Raw genomic sequence first — 21,800 nt, forward strand, 5'->3', positions numbered from 1 at the left:
GAAGAGTTTGGTGATGGGGGGGCATTGCTCTTGTGGCCAAGTGAACAGTTTTAACTTCATTTAGAGTGTTGCAGTAGGCAGCTTTTGCTGGTGCTGTTGTCTGACCCTTTAACTTACTTATTCATCTTTTCCCCACAGATCTGCGCGCTGCTATTCACCACCCTGTACATCCTCTCCTACCTGGTCATCACTCGGTTTAAAAAGAATGCAGAGTTTGCAACAGGTGACTTTTTAAAAGTGAAATCTTTCATTGAAATGAGTAAATATGCTCATAGGTGGGGAAAATCCCCTTTCCAGGAGTGCCGCAAGAATGATGGAGATGCATCCTCAACTTTTTTTTGTTGCTCTTTCATCCCTTCAGTTACTATGGTTACAGTGATACTTTATGGTGCTTTATTTGTCAGTGAAATTCATTTTTGTATACAGATCTGTACAAGTATCACAACACATGAGCACGGATACATTTTGTATCGTATCTCAGATAGAATATAAGTGTATCGTAGTAGTATACGGATTTGGTGTCATTTTGTAAGTGCAGGGTTCTTGTCGTGACCATGAAGGCCCGTTGTGCGGGTGACGTTGCAGGGTCGGACTGGCCAAGTGTAGCCGTGGTGTCCTCCGCTGCAGCAGGCCACATCCAGTCCACGCGCTCTGCCACATCCGGGTCCACGCGATCGATCCAGCAGAGTCCCAGGCTGCTGCAGGGACTCCAGCAGCCCACTCCATCGTCATTGCAGTGCACCCCCCCCCCCCCCCCCCCCCCCCCCCACCCACTACTGCTGGTCTGTGCACACCACCTCTGCTGGTGTTGGATGCTTTCTTTAGACAGGTAACTGTTTTATTACAGGAAGTAAAGCAAGCTTGGTGCCTGTCATAGAATGGTGCGATGCATCGAAGAGATGGATGACATCTTTGCAAAGCAATAATGCAACTGGGTTCCAGCATCTACCGCTACCTGTCTCCATGCAACTAATATTGACCTCTTAAAATTTGTTTTTACAATGAAAAGCACAACGTGCTTGGCTCTCTGAAGACTAGACACTTGAGTTCATTAAAGTATTATTGATGCATGCAGAACTATCACTCGCCAAGAGTCTGTCTTCATAGGATGGGGCGGCAACATGCTGGACAGGGCAGCATTTTTTTTTTTTGTCTGAGATGTTGGAGCTAAGATTAGAATGACCAAAGTTCACTCAATAGCTCCGATCAAAAGCAGTTTAAGAAAAATACAGGTCCTGATGCTGGTTTGCGCAAAATGACACAAAGTGTTAGAGCAACTCAGCGGGTCAGTCAGCATCTCTGGTCTCACTGATAGGTGATGTTTCGGGTTGGGATCCTTCTTCAGGCTGATTGTGAGGGGGCGGGCGGGGGAGGGTTGAAGAAAGCTGGGAGAGAGGAGAGGCTGGGCAAAGAGTGGATACATAAGATGGAGGGTTGACAGGCAGATGGTTGGACCGAAGGCCAGAGATAAAAGCCGAAATTGTGAGACAGACTGATTGAAGAGTTGCAAATTGTGAAGCCAGAGGAAGGAATGACAACATGTAAAAGATAGTTAGACAGGCACATGGATGTGAAAGGTTTGGAGGGATAAGGAAGAGGTCTGAAGACTGGTTCCCACCTTTTTTTTTCCCCTCTCCGGGGATGCTGCCTGGCCTACTGAGTTACTGTGGCATTTTGTGTCTATCTTGGAGGGATAAGGACCAGGCCAGGCACTTAGAACTAGCTCGGTTGAGCAACTTGGTCAGTGTGAGCCTGTTTTACATGCTGTCCAGCTCTCTAACCCTGCCGTGTGAGGCCTTCACTTTTATTGACGTCGTCTTCCAGGTGAAACCTGTCTGCTCCCGGCGGACATGTAATATCCCATGGGATTATGCCGAGGAAGATCAGGAGACTTCCTCCTTGTATTCTGGGCAATATTAATCCTTGTTCAAGAAGGAACTGCAGATGCTGGAAAATCGAAGGTAGACAAAATTGCTGGAGAAACTCAGCGGGTGCGGCAGCATCTATGGAGCGAAGGAAATAGGCAACGTTTCGGGACAAAACGTTGCCTATTTCCTTCACTCCATAGATGCTGCCGCACCCGTTGAGTTTCTCCAGCAATTTTGTCTACCTAATATTAATCCTTGGCTCGTAAATCAGATTATCTGGTCATTGTCACATTGCTTCAATAGTATTTTGTGTGTACATCAGTTGTTATGTCTCCTCCATAACAACAGCGATTATTCCTCAAGAACGCGAGTACATGAGATGAATGTAAATCTTTTGTTCCCTGCATTTCTCACTGGTCCTACTGCCTCCTCTGTTCGTGCCGTGTCTATTTTTAGTCTGAACGCATTGCTTTAAAGGTGTATCCTAAGTACAAGTTTTAACAATTACGTTTGAAAGGGTGGTGGCTCCAAGCCTGAGGATCCTAATGGGTGTCTCTTCTGTTCACTTACGCAGGTTGTAACATTGACCTCAAAAGTGGCTTGTTGTTTTGACACTCTATTGTGTTGCCAATGTCATGGTGAACTGAGAGGTGACCTTCAGAAGCCATTTTAAACACGGGCTCAAATGTATTGGATTGCATGCTTTCAAAATGCAACATCTGCATTTCATTCCAAATGTTTCAATGTGTTTTAAATCTCTTTAAAATTTGACTCAGCAGTAATAACATTTTGTTTTTATTTTAAGACTACTAAGTTAGTATTGTGAAGTGTGTTAATTTGGTTTAGTCTTCTTGGTCAACAAAATGTGTCGATATTTTCTTCCAAAGACTGCTTATAATGCGAACCGCAGTAAGATTTTGGCAGAACTTTGAGATACTGTTGCGTTTTTAGCATGATACTCCGTGAGGAACAACTGTCCCAAAGAACTGCTCGACAAAGCCTGCTGGATCTTCCAGTTGCTAACTACTTGAACTCCCCTTCCCATTCCCACACTGACCTTTCTGTCCTGGGCCTCCTAGATTGAGAGAATGGAGCAGCTGGGCTTGTATACTCTGGAGTTTAGAAGGATGAGAGGGAATCTTATTGAAACGTATAAGATTATTGGAGCTTGGACACGCTAGAGGCAGGAAACTTGAGAGTGTTCCCGATGTTGGGGTAGTCCAGAACCGGGGGCCACAGTTTAAGAATAAGGGGTAAGCCATTTAGGACGGAGACGAGGAAACACTTTTTCTCACAGAGAGTTGTGAGTCTGTGGAATTCTCTGCCTCAGAGGGCAGTGGAGGCAGGTTCTCTGGATTCTTTCAAGAGAGAGCTAGATAGGGCTCTTAAGGATAGCGGAGTCAAGGGATATGGGGAGAAGGCAGGAACGGGGGTACTGACAGGGGATGATCAGCCATGATCACATTGAATGGCCTACTCCTGCACCTATTGTCTAGATTGCCAGAGTGAGGCCATACGCAAATTGGAGGAACAGCATCCCGTATTTTGCTTGGGTAGCTTACAACCCAGTGATGTGAATGTTGAATTCTCCAATTTTGGCTAACTTCAACAAACACCTCCGCATTCCCGTACATTACCCAGTGGAAGAGAAGTCTGGTGATTTTCATTACTTGGTCTTAGCTGGGACAAAAGCAACTTGGAGAAAGTGGACCTTGTAGTTTGTAGGCCACATGCAAACTGGAGTAACAGCACCTTGTATTTCAGTTCTCTTATTAGTTTTACCCATCTTCTCTCAAGGTTTAGAGGGATACGGGCCAAACCTGGGCAGGTGGGACTCGTGTAGATGGGCCATCTTGGTTGGCATGGGCAAGTTGGGCCTGTCTCTGTGCTGTATGACTGACTATTTATTTCTCACCCACTTCCATCACCCTTGCTCCTTTCCCCACCTATGTACACTCACCTCCCATCCCCAAGTCCCTAATTTCTGACACCCTTTTGTCTCCTTTTTACCTCTCGCCTTTGTCACTTCAAACTTCCCCCACACCCGTATCCATGCTTTTCCCTCCCCCTCACACCACCCTTTTCCAGCTTTCTCCCCCCCCCGCCCCCCCTCTTAATACAATCAGGGCATTCTCTGCATGTTAACATGTCCCTCCATTGATGTACTTTTGTCCCTCTGTGCATTGTTGTTTATTATTTTGAGATCTGCTCGGCTCTAAGGCCCTGGGGAAAGGTTTTGTTCCATCAGGTTCTTTTTGAGATGTCGAGACTTGTTTCGATCTATTATGAGGCTGTTTGTTTTATCCACCCAGGGTTATTCTAGTTCAACCTGCCAGAACATGGCTGGGTGATGTGTGGAAATATTCCGTTCAATCATGCATTAGCATTTTCACAGCGCTCCTCCACGCTTCCACACTTAACCCATTCTGTACCTTTCCCAGTCTTGCCTGGGCAGACACGACTATGAGAAATTGGCCCTTGGTGTAGCAGGGTCAAGGGGCTGAGTGGCCTTTTCCTCCATTTAGTATGCTGGTCAGAAGTCATGGCTGCCAATGGTGAAGTGATCAAATTCACACATAATCGAGTTGCAGAGCGTAGATATCATCAAAGGTTACGGGGCTTGAAGGGTAGGGGTTCGAGGCTGCGGAGGGATCTGTAAACAATGCCATTGTTAAACGTTTGGCTGCCACGTGCACCCTACCAATGTAGGCCAACGAGATTTAGGGTTGGGTCACGGGGAGCCACGGTTTAGGTGACGCTTTTGGAGACTAGAATGGGTGTGGCCGCCTCAATACATTGGAGTTGTTGAGCGGAGAGGTTAGCGATATGGCTGATGGTTTCAGCAGGAAATGAGCTGCTTGAGGAGGGGGGGGGGGGGGGGGAGGATTAGGCCAATCACTGGGATATGGAGACAGATGGTCTTGGTGTTGATCAGGACTTGTGTGCAAAGCTCAACTCCAGGTCATGTCTGGCATTAAAGTTGCAAACCGTCTGGTTCAGTTTTAAGCAGTGGTCTGGGAAAGGAATTTTAGGGAATTTTTGATTTCTCTAATATTTACTTTGAGGAAAGTTTTGCTTATTTTGTGAAGGGTTTAATGAGAGTGACGAACGAGTGACTGAGTCACGAGATTTTCTCGAGTATCTGCACTAAAGGGGGTGAAAAGCCAGGCACCCAAAGAGGTGGCTGCAGTGATTTTGGATAGTTCTGTGATAATCTTCTGAAATTCCCACTCAGCGGGACAGGCAGCATCTCTGGAGAGAATGAATAGGTGATGTTTCGGGTTGAGACCCTTCTTCAAACTATGTCTACTTCTTCAGACTGTGTCCAGCATTTTGTGTCTCCCTTCGATTTAAACCAACATCTGCAGTTCTTTTCTACACATGTGGAATAGCAGGATTGTCATTGAATTGTATGCTTGAAAAGTATTTTGCTGTACTTGGGTACACATGACCACTGAATAACAGACCAGTTAGTTTACAGTCTGCTGTTATTGCTGCCTCTTCAGATTAGTTTAGTTTTGGAGATACGCCTCAGAAACAGGCCCTTCGGCCCGCTGAGTCCGCACCGACCAGCAATCCCTGCACATTAGCACTATCCTACACACACTGGGGACAATTGTTAGTCAAATTTCTGCCAAGCCAATTAACCTACAAACCTGTACGTCTTTTGAGTGTGGGAGGAAACCAAAGTTCTTTGAGAAAACCCACGCAGGTCATGGAGAGAATGTAGGCAGGATCGAAGCCGAGTCTGGCACTGTAAGGCAACAACTCTGCCACTGTGCCACCGTACCGCCCCGATGATCCAACAGAAATGAGATCTGGTCGCAGGATACAAAAACCGTAGTGAGGCTCAAGGTTGAAGAAGGGTCTCGACCCGAAACGCACCTATTCCTTTGCTCCATAGAAGCTGCCTTACCCGCTGAGTTTCTCCAGCATTTTTGTCTACCTTCAAGGTTTCAAGGTCAGTTTATTGTCGCATGCACCAATTAAGGTACAGTGAAATTCGAATTACCACACAGCCATACTAAAAAAAAAGCAACAAGACACACAACTACAGGTTAGGCTGCGACATAGAGAAATTGCGCTTGACACATCTAATAACTGTCTGAGAATGTGACTAATAGTAAGAAAGAGTGGCAGTGGCTATGGCCTCTGGCTTTTCAAAGGGAATCTGATCAGGTGCCCAAACGATGAATGTAAAATGGAAGTTTGAGATTGCTGGTAAAGGGAAAAGTTGTGAGATGAGAACGGTGTGTTAACGGCTGCAGATCCATTGAAGTACGAGGTGTGTGTGTGGCAGTTTTGCTAACTCCATCAGATGATCGCAAATTTATTTAATGCTGTGCTTCGATGGAAGATGAACCTAGTAGGTTATTTTTCTGTACTATTAATAGGTCACTTTGGCTTATTGCCTGTCACCTGTGTGAGAGGTTAAGGCAAGTGAGCTGCTCACAACCTCACCAGGGCTCTGATTGTTGACAAACCTCGTGCCCTTGAGTGTGTGGGTGGGAGGGGGGAGAGATGTAACACAATCAGCACTTGTCGGTCTGTAATTCAGAATACCACGATCTGTTGTGTCAGCAACTTGAATTGTGTACAGATTTAATAGAAATATCAATTTAATCTTTGGGACCTCGTGTTATTCACTGCTAATACCATAGCTTTATCATGCAGGTTGCATCTCGCATTTAAACAGGGTGTTCTGTTTGATCATTACTTTTTGTTCTGTATCTGTACAGCTGGGACAATCAGTACTGAGATTTAACAGTGTAAACCTCTGGCTGATAGTTGTTGACTAGTATTGTATTTTAGGGGGCTTTGTGTGTGTCTCCACTTTCTGCTGTGGTACCATGGCGCTGACCGGAGTGTGGGCTGCCCTCCAAAGTAGCAGCCAAGCGACCCGCTGTGAGATCTCCAAAGCCCACCACCATCTTTAGACTTTAAGGATACAGCACGGTAATGGAGAAGTGCAGCTGGTAGAGCCGATGTCTCACGGCTCACAAGACCTGGGTTAGATTCAATGCAATTAAATTTTAAAGGACAAATCCAAAAATGTCTCTTTTCGTTGGTATTAACTCAACACTTAATTGAATCAGTCTGAAGAAAGGTCCTGGCCTAAAACGTCATCTGTTCATTCCCTCCCACAGATTCTGCCTGACCCGCTAGGTTCTTCCAGCGCTTTATTTTGTATGCATAAGATTAAAACATCTGCAGTCTCTTGTGTCTGGATACTTTCAAGAGAGAGCTAGATAGGGCTCTTAAGGATAGCGGAGTCAGGGGACATGGGGAAAAGGCAGGAACGGGGTACTGATTAGGGGTGATGAGCCATGATCACATTGAATGGCAGCGCTGGCTCGAAGGGCCGAATGGCCTACTCCTGCACATATTGTCTATTGAACACTTAACTTCGTTTAGAGATACAGCATGGCAGCAGGCCCTTCAGCCCACCGAGTCGGTGCTGACCTACGATTCCCGTACACTAGCTCCATCCTACACAGTTGGGATAGTTGTACAGAAGCCAGTTAACCTACAAACATGTACATCTTTGGAGTGTGGGAGGAAACTGGTACTCCGTACAGACAGCACCTGTAGTCAGAATCGAACCTGGGTCTCTGGCGATGTAAGGCAGCAACTCTACCGCTGTGCCAGTGTGCTGCCGAAGATCTGCCCAGATCTTTGTCCCAAGATCTGGCATTTTCTAATTTGCATAATAAGTCTATTTTGTATAATACTGTCTGGGTGCTCCACTTTCCTCCCATGCTCCAAAGACGTACAGGGTTGTAGGTTAACTGGCTTTGGTAAAAATTGCCACTAATGTGTAAGATAGTGGCAGTGTACAGGGATCACCGGTCAACTCGGACACAGTGGGCCAAAGGGACTGTTTCCGCGCTGTATCTCTAAAGCCTAATGTTTTGGATGTTTATATCGGCTCGGCCTCCCCCCCCCCCCCCCCCCCCCCCCCCCCCCCCCCCTTTCTGACATAAGGGACCATCCACAAACCCTTGATAACCCACCCCCCACCCCTTGCTGCACCTGTGACAGATGCAAACTACTTCAGCCCGAATAAGAGATCTAACTGGAGGTTCAGCTGATCTTTACAGACGTGCAGCCGAGAGAGCGATTGTGGCCTGCATCTTCCAATTCCAAACCGTGCCAAGGTTCAGCATGCTAAGAGAATGCGCAATAATGGATTGTCTGTGCCAAGATTAATGCTAACAACTGGAGGGGCTATTTTTACTGTCTCTCTTTAACTTATTTCGGCTATTCTAAGGTTTTGTACAGCACCTGGCAGGGCCTGTACTGCCTGTCACCAAACAGCTTCTTCCATTGTCGGCCAGCCATTGACGTCAGATGGCTTAACCTTTTCCCGTGCTTTCTGGACACGATGTTCTTCTATTAATGCGCTAAAGTATTGGCACATTTCCGCTGTCGTGCATAACGTAGAACCACAATTGAAATGATCTGCTGTTCTTCTTCTTATCGAGTCCACACACAAGATTAGAAGTTGTTCAGCCAGAGCTGAACACACTTCTCGGCATCTGCAGACAATGGTGTCTGTCTTGTTGCTTCTTGTGCGTGGTGGTGGAAAGATTGGTGGAAGCAGTTGCCGCGACGTGAACGCTCTTTCCTTCAACCCATCTGCTGTTGAACTTTGGGTAGATGCGTTACAGGAGAATGTAGAATGCATTTCTATGTCTGACAATAGCCTATAAACATTAAGCTAACAAGGCCTTGCTTTCAAAGTAGGAGTTGGGCTGCTGGTCCTCATAATAATAATAATAATAATCATATTTATTTATATAGCCGAAGTCGTAGATGTTAAGAGATGCTGTTTAAATCTTGACCAGTGGGATAAATTTCTTATCCGAAGTCGGAGATGTTAAGAGATGCTGTTTAAATCTTGACCAGTGGGATAAATTTCCCTATCCCCATTGCACTCCAACGTGTGTGTGTGTGTGTATGCGCGCGCGCGCTTTCTGCATCAGATGGTCTTTTCCTACTTGAGTCTTTGTCCTGAAGGTTCAAGGCAAGAACAACTTGATTCACTTTGTAAGGTGTACAAAAGTCTGGGTTGTGTGGGTAATGTCATCAGGGTTAAAGTCCTTGACTTTGGCCTCAAACCATAGCCTACCTTGCCTAATGAAGGGATCTATTTGGCCAAAACATTGATCAGGTGCTGATGTGATCTGAAGCAGACTTGGCCTTGGTCTGATGGAACCTTGCCTGTTACACGGTGTGCCTCCATTTTAATGAGAATAAAGCACTAATTTCAAGTCTTCTAACATTACCGTATAATTTTCTCTCTAGACAATATCGAGGACGCCACAGTCAATCGCATCACGTAAGTGCCATCGTTTGAATTCAATCCCCAACTTTAATTGTTGCCTCAATCATTGCAATTGTGTTGGCTGCTGTTAATCTGCCATTAGATTTTAGTGGTGGGGAGGGGGTGGAAATATGGGCACAACTTCAAATCACTGTCTGTAGCAATGAAACTTAGACGCAGTCGATTGGACGAGGTCCAAAATCCCATGTCAGTTGGACTTTGCTACTGCAGTGATGACTGTGATATCAGTGACATATCTGACAATATCAGACATGCCCTTTGTACAGCCACGTACATACCTGTGAAACTTCATAAACTTACCCGGTTACCTGGCCATCGTTTTGTTCTGTGAATGTTTGAGCACCTCCATGAGGGTATAGTCATTCTGTTAGCAGACCAGTCATTCAGAAAGCTGTGCTCATCTTGAATGGTGGTGCCAAAGTGGCCGACTTCTTCTTCCACTTTGTATTCTTGTGTCATTTATAATCGAGGAAATCTGACCTCATCTCACCGCGGCAGTTTTATTAATTCACAGGACCAGGGTGTAACTGGTCAATGTTTATTGCCCAATCCCCAATTCCTCTTGATAAGGCATTGATAAGCCTTAAATCATTGCAGTCCACTGTGACTATGCCACGATGCTGTTTGATTAGTACGGGTGTCTAGGGTTATGGGGAGAAGGCAGGAGAATGGGGTCTGGAGGGAGAGATAGATCAGCCAAGATTGAATGGCGGAGGAGACTTGACGGGCTGAATGGCCTAATTCTGCTCCTATCACTTAATGAGCTCATGAATTATTGGGGAAGGAATCCCAACACTTAGACTCGGTGATAATGAACAAATTGAGTTTTTCAGATCGGGGTGGTGTGTGACCTGGGGAACCTGTGTGTGGTGGTGTTTCCCTGCACCTGCTGCCCTTTTAACTAGCGAGAGCTGCTGGTCCAGGGCATCTAGGATGGAGCTTATTCCTTGCCCGGGAAATGTAGAGTGCTCAAGTCCATTTCAACAGTACTTTATTTGCCGCACATATGCAACTGCACGCTCAAATTATTTTTGCATATATTGCACATGCAGGCGCTGCCATTATGCAGAGTCCAAAGTCCGGCCCGCGCATTCGATGTACCAGAGAGGTTTCCGCGAATCAATGTCCCTCTCCTCGTCCGGCCATCTTTGTGTCCCGGGGGGGGCTCCTGAAGCCCACCTTGAAGGTGCTGGAGGCTTCACCCCGGTTCACCCACCTACAGAGCGAGGGGTGAATGAAAGCCTTTCCTTTCCCCCTAAAGCCTCCTAAAGTGAATGACGTTTGGAGTGTCATTGTGTTTCTGCAAGCACTTGGATTTGGATGTTGCAGTGTGCTTGTGCCTGGAAATGGTCAGGACGTTAATGCATTGAAGCAAAGCTCTGGAGGTGCAATGCGATTGCCAGATAGCGCAGAGTCTCCGAGCAACATCCTCCCGGAGTCCTCCCTGTTGTGCTGCCGTTTATGTCATTTTGTGATTTGGCAGATGCTCATTTTGTAGGTTACTTTATAAGAAGGTATTTATGCAGCAGTCTGTCGGCGCTGTGTAAATACTGGGTTCTCACTCCAAGTTCAAGTGCAACATCTCGGTGACAAGCCTTGACAAGAGATATTTCTCTTTGAGCTTGGTACAGGGATGCACTCTACATCTGCCACAGAGAAAGCCCTGTGGGACCTGATGACTCGACAAACAAGAAACACATTGTCAAGGAATCCGACTTCACAGGCAGAAAAAGAAAAGTAGTTGCATTTATTCAGATTTAGTATCACAAAGTGCCTCTTTGTTCAGTTTAGAGATACAGAGTGGAAACAGGCCCTTCGGCCCACCGAGTCCGAGCCGACCAGCGCTCCCCATACACTAACACTCCCCCTCACGCACTAGGGACAATTTGCAATTTTACCGAAGCCAATTGGCCGACAAACCTGCACGTCTTTGAAGTGCGAGAGGAAATCTGAGCACCCGGAGAAAACGCACGCAGGTCACTGTGAGAATGTACAAGCTCCGTATAGACAGCACCTGGGGTCAGGATCGAACCCGGGTCTCTGGTGTGGTAAGGCAGCAAGTCTACCACTGTGCCTCCCGAGACATTGACTGAGATTCGCTATCTTCATGCCCCACAGTGGATGACACCGCAATTTGTCAAATGCACTGCGAACCTTGCACCATTCTGCTGATTTGTTCTAGTCTTTATTGTGTTTTTCATGACTGTATTTATACTGCTTGATCTGTGAGCTTCATGTGAACAGAGAGGAGGAACAGTGGGGGAGGTTACAACACAATTGTAATATAAAAACAAAACTTGCTGCACATAAAACTGAGCATGCACGCAAACGTGACGTCCTGTTTAAAGCTTGAAATGTTACCGCAATGTTCTGAGGATTATCTCTATTGTTTAAAGCGCTGAGAAATCACATTTTTATCTCGTTGGCAGGCAGAGTTTGCAGAAATATGAATGCGTATGTTTCCCTGGGAAGATGCCTGCTAAATAATTGCTCTGAGCAAACGCATATAATTGGCTCAATATGTTATTCTCCCGTAATACCCGTAACCTCTATGACAGGTTCAGGACTCAAGCATTTTCTTTTTGCTTTGGAGAGGGTACAGAAGAGGTTTGTCAGAATGTTGCGTGCATTAGAGGGTATTGGCTCCAAGGAGAGGATTGATAAATTCCCGTTTTCTCCAGAACACCCGAGGTTGAGGGGAGACCTGAGAGAAGTGTATAAAATGATTAGAGGCAAAGACAAGGTAGACAGTCACAACCTTTTTTTTCCCCAGGGTGGAAATGTCCTGCACTAGAGGGCATAAGCTTCAAGGGGAAATGTTTACAGTGTATGTGCAGGGCACATTTTTTTACATAGTGGGTGCATGGGATGGTGGTGGAGGCAGATGGGATAGTGGGTGTTTAACAGGCTTTTGGATAGGCACATGGATATGCTGGGAATGGAGGGATATGGATCATATGTAGGCAGATGAGGTTAGTTTAACATGGCATCCTGTTCGCCATGGACATTGTGGGCCGAAGGGCCTGTTCCAGTGCTGTACAGTTGAATGGATTCCTTCTACATTTAGTTTCCGATATATTCGTGTAACTAATAGCAGAGCGTGGAGGTTGTACACAGCAATGCCTCGGGAACGAGTGTTTTATTATTGTATGTCCCAATAGAACACTAAAATTCTTACTTGCAGCAGCACAACAGAATATGTGAACATAGTGCACTGTGAACTATATGATAAATGAGAACAAAAAATCAGTGTATGTATGTACATGTACGCACACGCGCACACACACACTTAAATATTATATGCGTGTGTGTGTATTTGTATTTGTGTGAGCAAAAAGTTGCACCTTTAGAAAGGGAAGTGAGCTTGTGCTGAAATGGCCAAGGGAAGAGAGGGTAGACAAAAGTGCTGGAGAAACTCAGCGGGTGAGGCAGCATCTATGGAGCGAAGGGAATAGGCAACGTTTTGGGTCGAGGCCCTTCTTCAGAAGGGAAGAGAGAGAATGTTTAATAGAGCAAAGACAATGGTGCAATACAGGTTGACTAACAGCACTATTTTGTTTGACTAGGCTTTGGATGTGCACATTCACCCTGGCTGTGTCGGCTGGTGCTGTCTTCCTCCTGCCATTTTCCATTATTAGCAATGAGATCCTACTTTCATTGCCGGAAAACTATTACATGCAGTGGTTGAACGGTTCACTTCTTCATGGTGAGTACTCATTGTCTCTGCCTCTCGGATATACAGCATTAACAAAGCTCCATTTTGTTGTTGTTTACAAGATTAGCTGCGCCAAGCTAGCACATTTAGGAAGAACCTGCTTTCTGATGGGAAGTGTGTAGCATTTCAACTTGAATTGCTTAATTGAAACAGGCCTTTCGGCCCACCGAGTCCGTGCCGACCATCGATCACCCGTTGACAGTTCTACGCTGTCCCACTTTCTCATCTGCTCCCTACGCACTAGGGGGAAATTTACATGGGGCCAATTAACCCACAAACCCGCACGACTTTGGGATGTGGGAGGAAACTGGAGCACCCAGAGGAACCCACGCAGTCACGGGGAGAACGTGCAAGCTCCACACACAGACAGCACCCGTTGTCAGGATCGAACCCGGGTCTCTGGAGCTGTGACGCAGTTGCACTGCCAGCTGCGCCACCCTGCCGGCCAATCTGCGCTCAAATCCAGCCTTTGCCAGTCTCTCACCGTTTTTGCTTAACGAATGCCTCCAGCTTGCTTCGTGGACACGGAGAGAAAGGCAGAGCACCCCAACTGTTGTCTGTGGGGTTAGACACAAAATGCTAGAGTAACTCAGCGGGTCAGGCGGCATCTTTGAAGAAAAAGGGTGGGTGACGTTTCAGGTGGTGGCCCTTCTTGTCTGTGGAGCGATAGTTGAAATGTCACTGCAATGCGACGTGGAAATGTGTAGAGAGAGGTGTTTAAAAAGCAAGACACCAGGGAACGTGTACTAATTTTATAAATCATATCTTTTTCTCAGTCATGGCCATTGTGTTCTTAAAAATAAGAATACTGAATACTAAGTCTAAACAGGATGTGTCCTTGAACAGAAGTAAAATAACCGACAAGGCCTATCCCATGTGGGGCTTGTTGATTGTTTTTAACCTGGGGCAGTTGGTTCTAGAAGGGAAATGGAGCCCAGGTCCCCACTGTTTGTGTCTGTGTATCACGCCTCAACATCTTGCCTCGATTCCCTTTCCCGCGGCTTTAAGTCCGAAGAAGGGTCTCGACCCGAAACGTCACTCATTCCTTCTCTCCTGCCTGTCCCGCTGCGTTACTCCAGCATTTTGTGTCTTACTTCATTTAAGTTTCACCTGCTCTGTTTCAGCCTACATATTATTGATCTTGACCACAATTTGATTTATTAATCCAGTTTTTAATATTTTTAACACCCTCGAAAATGAAGGCATTTGATGTTACATTCTATACTCGTCCTTCAAAGTGAGTCAATGCTGCCACCTATTGCTGATGTTGGGTAATGCACAAGCAAGTTTCTTGCTTTGAGGAAAGTGGCCGTGTTTTCATGTCCTGCCCCCAACAAATCTAGACTTGGATATTTCCCCCACCTGGAGAATTAGAGCAACTTTATTCAGTTTCGCCGAACACCTCAGCTCGGTCCACAATAACCAACCTGATCTCCCGGTGGCTCAGTGCTTCAACTCTCCCTCCATTCCGAATCCGACCTTTCTGTCCTGGGCCTCCTCCATGGCCAGAGTGAGGGCCACCGGAAATTGGAGGAGCAGCACCTCGTATTTCGCTTGGGCAGTTTGTACCCCAGCGGTATCAACATTGACTTCTCCAATTTCCAGTAGCCCTTATTGTCTCCTCCCCTTCTCAGCTCTCCCTCAGCCCTCTGGCTCCTCCTCTTCCTTTCTTATCCCCCCCCCCCCCCCCCCCCCCCCCACCCCCCACCCTACATCAGTCTGAAGAAGGGTTTCGGCCAGAAACGTTGCCTATTTCCTTCGCTCCATAGATGCTTCCGCACCCACTGAGTTTCTCCAGCACTTTTGTCTACCTTCGATTTTCCAGCATCTGCAGTTCCCTCTTAAACATTTATTCAGCACAATATTTGTCACCCTCCTTTACATTGATGGAGTGCAGGCATTGCCACAAACCCTGGATGCAATTCAAGGGTGCCAACTGCAGGACTGCCAATGGCACATGTAAAGACTTATCACTTCAACATTGCCGCAGGCGTCCAAGGCGAGAGAAAAATAATTTACCTCACCATCAGTTTGTCTCCAGATTAAAGGGCCCGCTCGACGGACCATCAAGAAATGATTTGTCTGTTTAAACCGTTGATTGTTCCGTCCGATCCCAGTGGGTGGATTGACGGAGAATGTAATGTTCCCATCTCTCTCCTCTCTCCAGGCCTGTGGAACCTTGTTTTCCTCCTCTTCTCCAACATCTCTCTGGTGTTCCTGATGCCTTTTGCGTACTTCTTCACTGAATCTGAAGGATTTGCTGGCTCAAGAAAGGTGAGGAAGGATGCAGTTATATTTAAGTAGGGACTGCAGATCGAAGGTGCTCAAAAATGCTGGAGAAACTCAGCGGGTGCAGCAGCATCTATGGAGTGAAGGAAATAGGCAACGTTTCGGGCCGAAACCCTTCTGGGTTTCGGCCCGAAACGTTGCCTATTTCCTTCGCTCCATAGATGCTGCTGCACCCGCTGAGTTTCTCCAGCATTTTTGTGTACCTGCAGTTATATTTAGAAGCCTGGAATTGCAGCAGTAATTTACTCTACTGAAAAGAATGCGAGTCATCACTTTCAAACAGCTGTTTCAATTACGACGGGGTGGTTTGCTTTAGGCTGGGAAGCGGTTGTGATAATTGCATATACCAAATGGACGAGAACATGAATGCCCAGCTTTAGCTGCAGTGAAGTTCTGAATTGGGAGGGCAGCATTTGAACAGCTTGCAAGAGAGCGCAAGAGGCAAATTCCATGGGTGGGATGATGGTGAGAGAAGCTGAAGAAAGAGTTTGGGGAGTGAGGAAGAGGGGGAGGGTGTGGGGTCAAACCTAGAGGGGCGGTGTTTGGTTTGGTGGCCTGAAGTGAAACAGCTGACCATGTGGTTTCATCTTCGTGATCAAGAGATCGCGTAGCTCATTGAAATAAAAAGGCACAAAGCCCTGGAGGAACTCAGAGGGTCAATGTACTGCAGTATGTTACCCATCGTAATTTATGGTGCCTTCAATTCAATGGCTCACCAGCAAGGTGGCGCAGCGGTAGAGTTGCTGCCTCACAGCGCCAGAGACCCGGGTTCCATCCTGACTACGGGTGCTGGCTGTACGGAGTTTGCACATTCTCCCCGTGACCCGCGTGGGTTTTCTCTGAGAACTTCGGTTTCGGTCTTGGCATCGTGTTCGGCACTGTGATTGTGGGCCGAAGGGCCTGTTCTTGTGCTGTACTGTTCTTTGTTCTGTGGATCGAAGATGAGGACCGTGGCCTAAATTGCTGCTTTTTATTTTGAACAGGGGGTGATGGCTCGAGTCTATGAAACTTTTGTTGTCCTCTTTCTTCTGACCCTCCTGGTTCTGGGGATTGTCTGGGTGGCGTCTGCGATCATCGACAACGACGCAGCCAGCAGAGAGTCTCTGTACGGTGAGTATCTCGCGGGAGTTTTGAGTCTGCCTGAGGCGAGGCGGAGCAAGATAAACAGCCTGTTGTAGTCATGAATCTCGGAGTCTTGATTTGGAGCGTTCCTCCCGCACTCCCGCTACGGGACGCTATCAGATGTTACAGCCGCAATGTTTTAAATGCTGCCAACTCGCACTCTATTTGCTGCCGTTCTCGTTGCATCCTGAATTCTAACATTGAGTTTTTCACCAACAGATCTGTGGGACTATTATCTTCCGTACCTGTACTCTTGCATCTCTCTCTTTGGAGTCCTGCTTCTCCTCTGTGAGTAATGCCAGCATAACATTGTAGTCAGTGCTGCCTCTTGTGCATGCATCTCATGAAGGCTAAAGGCATTGAAGTATTCATGAAGTATGCTTATCTGTGTGGGTAGAGCGTGGGAAACGGACAAACTATTGCCATTGCTCCAGGGTTTCCCCAAACCGTTCCACTTCCCCTGTTTGTTGGCACAAAAAGTTTGGGGATTTTTATTAAAAAATTATTTTGCGCTACCAGTTTTTGTTTGAATCATTTTGGGTTTATCATAATTTTTGAGCCTTCTGCAGCATTTCAACATTTTAATTATTGTTGGCACAATGTTCTACAGAGGCTGGAACCATGAGTAAGGAACACCAAGTGCTGGAGGAACTCGGCAGGTCAGGCAGCGCCTGTGGAGGGAGCAGACAGGCGATGTTTTGGGTTGGGACCTTTCTTTAGATCCCGACCAGAAATGTCGCCTGTCCATTTCCCTCTCCAGGCGCTGCCCGACCTGCTGCGTTCCTCCAGTGCATTTTTTTTGCTTTTAGTTACTGTTTTAAAGTTTACAAAGACACACTTCCACCTGAGTGAAGAAATTCATCTTGTGTCCTATGTATATGACCCCTCATCCCTAGTCCTGCCCCCAGTGCAAACTCCAACCTGAGCAAAAGGCCTCCTGGCATCTTTCCAGACAACCCCTCTATTGAGAAAATAAATTGTGCATCTCCGTCAAGTTGCCTCTCAGTTTGCTAAACTTTGAGGGCAGCACACCTGGTAGAGCTGCTGCCTCGCAGCACCAGAGACCCAGGTTCGATCCTGACCTTGGGTGCTGTCTGTGTGGAGTTTGCACGTTCTCCCTGTGACCACGTGGGTTTCTTCTGGGTGCTCTGCTTTCCCCTCTCATCTCAAAGACGTGCGGGTTTGTCGGTGAATCGGCCCTCTGTAAATTGCACCTCGTGTGTAGGGAGTGGATGCAAAAGTGGGGTAACGTGGAACTTGTGTGAACGGGTGATCGATGATTGGCATGGACTTGGTGGGCCCAAGGGTATGTTTCCATGCTGTGTCTAAAGTGAGCACAGGCCAATCTGATCTCAATGTATGTGAGTTGCAAGGGTGTTTGATTTCTGGATTTGACGTCTCTTTGCAGTGTGCACTCCGTTTGGCTTGTCCCGAATGTTCACCGTCACTGGGCAGCTGCTTGTAAAACCCAGGGTAAGCTTCCTCTCGACTGACACCGGCTTTGCTCTCCTTACTGTTTCCTGCTGGGGTGGATTTCTGAGCACCAGCGACTCTCTGGCCTCGCGGCGCCAGAGACCCTGGTTCGATCCTGACCTCGGGCGCATTCTCTCTTTAGTTTGCACATTCTCTCGATAGTTCTCTTGTTGTGCCATTGGTTAAATAATCCAAAGTTCTGAAACAAAAGCTTTCAAAGCAAGTTATCAATGATAAATTGAATATCAATAAAGACATTTTGAAGGCCATTGAAAGAATCTAGCAAGCCAGTGCATAAAAATGCCTGTTTTAAAGTTGGCTCTGTTCCTAAGGTCAGTCTCCAATATAAGTGCAGCATTAGCAAATTGGTGCTGAGGTTCTTGCTGTGGGACATGGTCGCTTGGATCAGAAATATGTGATCAGAAATCAGTTAAATAAAAACTAAAAAAAAAATGTGAGTTATAAACTGGGAACTTCAGAGAGGGATGTAGCATTGAAACCCTCTTTACCCACAGGGTCTGTATCAACCACCCATTCGCACTGATACGATGTTAATCCCATTTTCTCATCTTTCCCCTCCCACCTTCCCATCTACCCACGGCCAATTCGCAATGGCCACTTAATCCGCAAACCGGTACTACTTTGGGATGTGGGAGGAAACCCACACACGGAGAACGTGCACACAGACGGCTCCAGAGGTGGGCATCAAGCCCAGTAGCCCCACTAGGTGTGCCACCGTGCTGCCCTTAAAGGCACCGTTCATCCAAGTAACCAGTCATTTTATTTCAAGTGGGTGAATTGCCTCTGCTTTCCCTCGGGGATTTGTCCAACACCCAAAGTCTGACGAAGGGCCTCGACCCGAAATGTTCGCCCATTCCTTCTCCCCAGAGATGCTGCCTGTCCCGCTGAGTTGCTCCAGCATCTTTGGTTTATCTATCACTGCTCCCCAGTGTTGGATGTTTTCTGCTGACCTATTAATCGAATGATCAGTCTTTGGTCATTCCTCAGACTCATTACCAATGACTCCATCCTTGCCCTCAATCTGAGACGCCAGTCTTTGACACAGACCCAGACTTGGCATCACCCAGCCAGGCTAAGCTGACGACCCCATAGAGAATCCATAACAAGACTGCCTCGTTCCATCTCTGCTTCTCTCTCGGCCCATCAGCATCTGAAACTGTGGGATTCCACCACAGTGCTCCATCTCCTCACCCCTGCTCCTCCAAAATTCTGCGACTAGTATCCGAGTTTTCACTGCCCCCTGGTCAGGTCATGTTTTAAACTGGCAACGGCCATCCCGGTTTTCCTTTCCCCTCCGTAACATTACTCTTCCAATTCCTTGAAATAATTCCCTTGAATCTGTGTGTGTGTGTCTCTCTCCAAATCGGGCTCCTTTTGCATTCCCAATTTTTGTCACTTCATCATTGCCAACGTTTTTCCGCCACTGTTCTACGCTTCAGAATCTCCTCGCTTAAGTTCTCAAACTCGAATCCTGCAAGACTTTTCTGAAAACCCATCTCTTCAACTTAGCCTTTGGCCACTTGTGCTAATTGCCGCAACACGTTATCTGATTTGTACGTCATGTATCGTAGCACTTTCCACCACAAACAAAAAGGTGCACCCTAAATGTAATTGGTTGAAAGGGGGATGGATGACTTTATTCATCCCTGGTCTTTTACTTTCAGCTTCTGGAGGATCTGGAAGAACAGCTCAACTGCACACGATTTGAAGAGGCTGCTGTAGTACACAAGTTAAATGGTATGCAAAAATGTTCTATGACTCCTGGCTGCACGTGGTCATCTGTTCACAACCATGAATGATAGTGGAATAAGCTTGGGAGCGAGAAACTGCTGATGCTGGCTTACCAAAAAAACAAAAAGTGCTGGAGTAACTCAGTGGGTCAGGCAGCATCTGTGGAGAACACGGAGAGGTGATGTTTCACAGAGTGCTGGAATAACTCAGCGCGTCAGACAGCATCTGTGGAGAGCATGGAGAGATGACGAGTCACAGAGTGCGGGAGTAACTCAGCGGGGTCAGGCAGCATCTGTGGAGAACATGGATAGGTGACGTTTCACAGAGTGCTAGAGTAACTCAGCGGGTCAGGCAGCATCTGCGGAGAACATGGATAGGTGACGTTTCACAGAGTGCTGGAGTAACTCAGCGGGTCAGGCAGCATCTGTGGAGAACATGGATAGGTGACGTTTCACAGAGTGCTGGAGTAACTCAGCGGGTCAGGCAGCATCTGTGGAGAACATGGGTAGGTGACGTTTCACAGAGTGCTGGAGTTACTCAGCGGGTCAGGCAGCATCTGTGGAGAACATGGATAGGTGACGTTTCAGAGTGCTGGAGTAACTCAACGGGTCAGGCAGCATCTGTGGAGAACATGGATAGGTGACGTTTCAGGTCACGGCCTTTCTTCAGTCTGATTGTAGGGGCGAGGAAGAAAGCTGAAAGAGAGAGTGACAGGACAAACGTGGCTGATAATAGGTGAGGGAGGTTTCTGACAGGCCGATTGAGAGTTGTGAATTGTGAAGCTAGAGGAAGGAATGTTGGGGGGGGAGGGGAGAGAAATCAATGCGAGTACAGATCGGGGGGGGGGGGGGGGGGGGGGGCGGATTTGTTAGAGGTCACCTAAATTTAGCGAATTCAATGTTCATGCCATTGGATTGTAAGCATCCTCAGCAGTAGCTTAGCTGGACTTGACATCATTTTTTGTGCTAAGTATGTAGTTAGTATTGCATTCACAAACAATGAATGCCTTTTAAATAATATTGCATTGTAAAGCCTCGAGTGCCAGGTAGCTGGTCGTTCTAGAGCAAGGTTTGATCTGCAATTGAATGACTGAAATTAAGAGTGAAATTGTTAGTAATTGAAGTGAAATTGTTACTAATGTGCCTCCTTTGTTCTGGTGGCAGGCAAGTTGTCATCCTGCTGGGTGTTCTTTAGTGTGGAATCTCTCAAAACTCAGTTCCTGAGTATTCATGCCAGGAGGCTTAAATTGGGTAAGTCCGTGTCAAAGTGTGTTCCCGTGTTAAAGTGTGTTCCCATGCCAATAGACAATGGACAAAGGATATTTATTGTCACATGCACCAATTGGTGCAGTGCAATTTGAGTTACCATGCAGCTCACACATAAGAGAAACATAACACTATAAAATTTAACATAAAACATCCCCCCCCCCCCCACAGCGGAATCAATGTTTCCCACTGAGGGAAGGCACCAAAGTTCAGTCCTCTTACTCGCTTCACCCATCGCCGGGGCCTATTAAGGCCTCCGCAGTCGCCAAGACATGCCCGATGGTTCAGGCCCTCGAACACTCTCAGCGGCCCGGAGCCTCCGAAGGAGTGGGTCATTCGGCCCCTCGAGCCAGCATCGCCATTCAATGTGATGCCATTGGGTTCATGCCTTTGGTAAGCAACCCAAGTAGTAGCTTGGCTAATATGCTGAGCTGGACAATATCATTTTTTGTGAAGTATATAGTTAGTATTGTCCGTGTCAATGTGTGTGTGTCCGTGACCCTGCAACACCTAACAGTGAATCTCTCCCGACAGAGATGAGAAGAAGAGCGTCTCCGTGGCAAAGGAATCTGGGCTATCCATTGGCCATGTTGCTGCTTCTGGCATTAACTGTAAGTCTTTAAAAGATTTGTATTTCTATTGTGAGGTGGGAACAAATTCATATTTCCCTTCCCAAACGTAATTTGGGACGAAATGTTGCCTATTTCCTTCGCTCCATAGATGCTGCTGCACCCGCTGAGTTTCTCCAGCATTTTTGTCTACCTTCGATTTTCCAGCATCTGCAGTTCCTTCTTAATCGTTTGTTTCAGGAGTGACTTGTGCCTACGCCTGTGGGGGAAGGGGGAATTTTATTTTAGTTTTGTGGTAATTGATTGCGGTTGTTATGGCTGCATCCTGAAAATGTGACCTCGCATTAAAGGCCTGGTTGAGATGAAGGGTTTGCTGACCTTCGGTACGAACCTGTTTGC

The 21,800-nt window shown here is 46.9% G+C and overlaps 1 protein-coding gene across 3 annotated transcripts in view; it reads left to right on the forward strand.

Annotated features, from left to right (window-relative positions):
• Nucleotides 1-21,800, forward strand: part of lmbr1l (limb development membrane protein 1-like) — a 51,974-nt gene that overhangs the window by 13,691 nt on the left and 16,483 nt on the right. For 2 of the 3 annotated variants that reach the window (XR_008726388.1, XM_055664574.1), the window contains exons 2-11: nucleotides 139-223; nucleotides 9,177-9,210; nucleotides 12,783-12,922; nucleotides 15,099-15,205; nucleotides 16,204-16,330; nucleotides 16,562-16,630; nucleotides 17,751-17,815; nucleotides 19,501-19,573; nucleotides 20,731-20,817; nucleotides 21,367-21,443. Coding sequence is in view for 2 of the 3 variants with exons in the window: in XM_055664574.1 (XP_055520549.1) it covers nucleotides 139-223; nucleotides 9,177-9,210; nucleotides 12,783-12,922; nucleotides 15,099-15,205; nucleotides 16,204-16,330; nucleotides 16,562-16,630; nucleotides 17,751-17,815; nucleotides 19,501-19,573; nucleotides 20,731-20,817; nucleotides 21,367-21,443 (864 nt within the window). In the remaining variant the exon portion in view is untranslated. Of the gene's footprint in view, nucleotides 1-138; nucleotides 224-9,176; nucleotides 9,211-12,782; nucleotides 12,923-15,098; nucleotides 15,206-16,203; nucleotides 16,331-16,561; nucleotides 16,631-17,750; nucleotides 17,816-19,500; nucleotides 19,574-20,730; nucleotides 20,818-21,366; nucleotides 21,444-21,800 lie in introns of those variants that run through there. The other variant, XM_055664575.1, reaches the window with a different exon arrangement.

The sequence above is a fragment of the Leucoraja erinacea genome, chromosome 40, assembly GCF_028641065.1.
Source record: "Leucoraja erinacea ecotype New England chromosome 40, Leri_hhj_1, whole genome shotgun sequence".
Lineage (NCBI taxonomy): Eukaryota > Metazoa > Chordata > Chondrichthyes > Rajiformes > Rajidae > Leucoraja > Leucoraja erinaceus.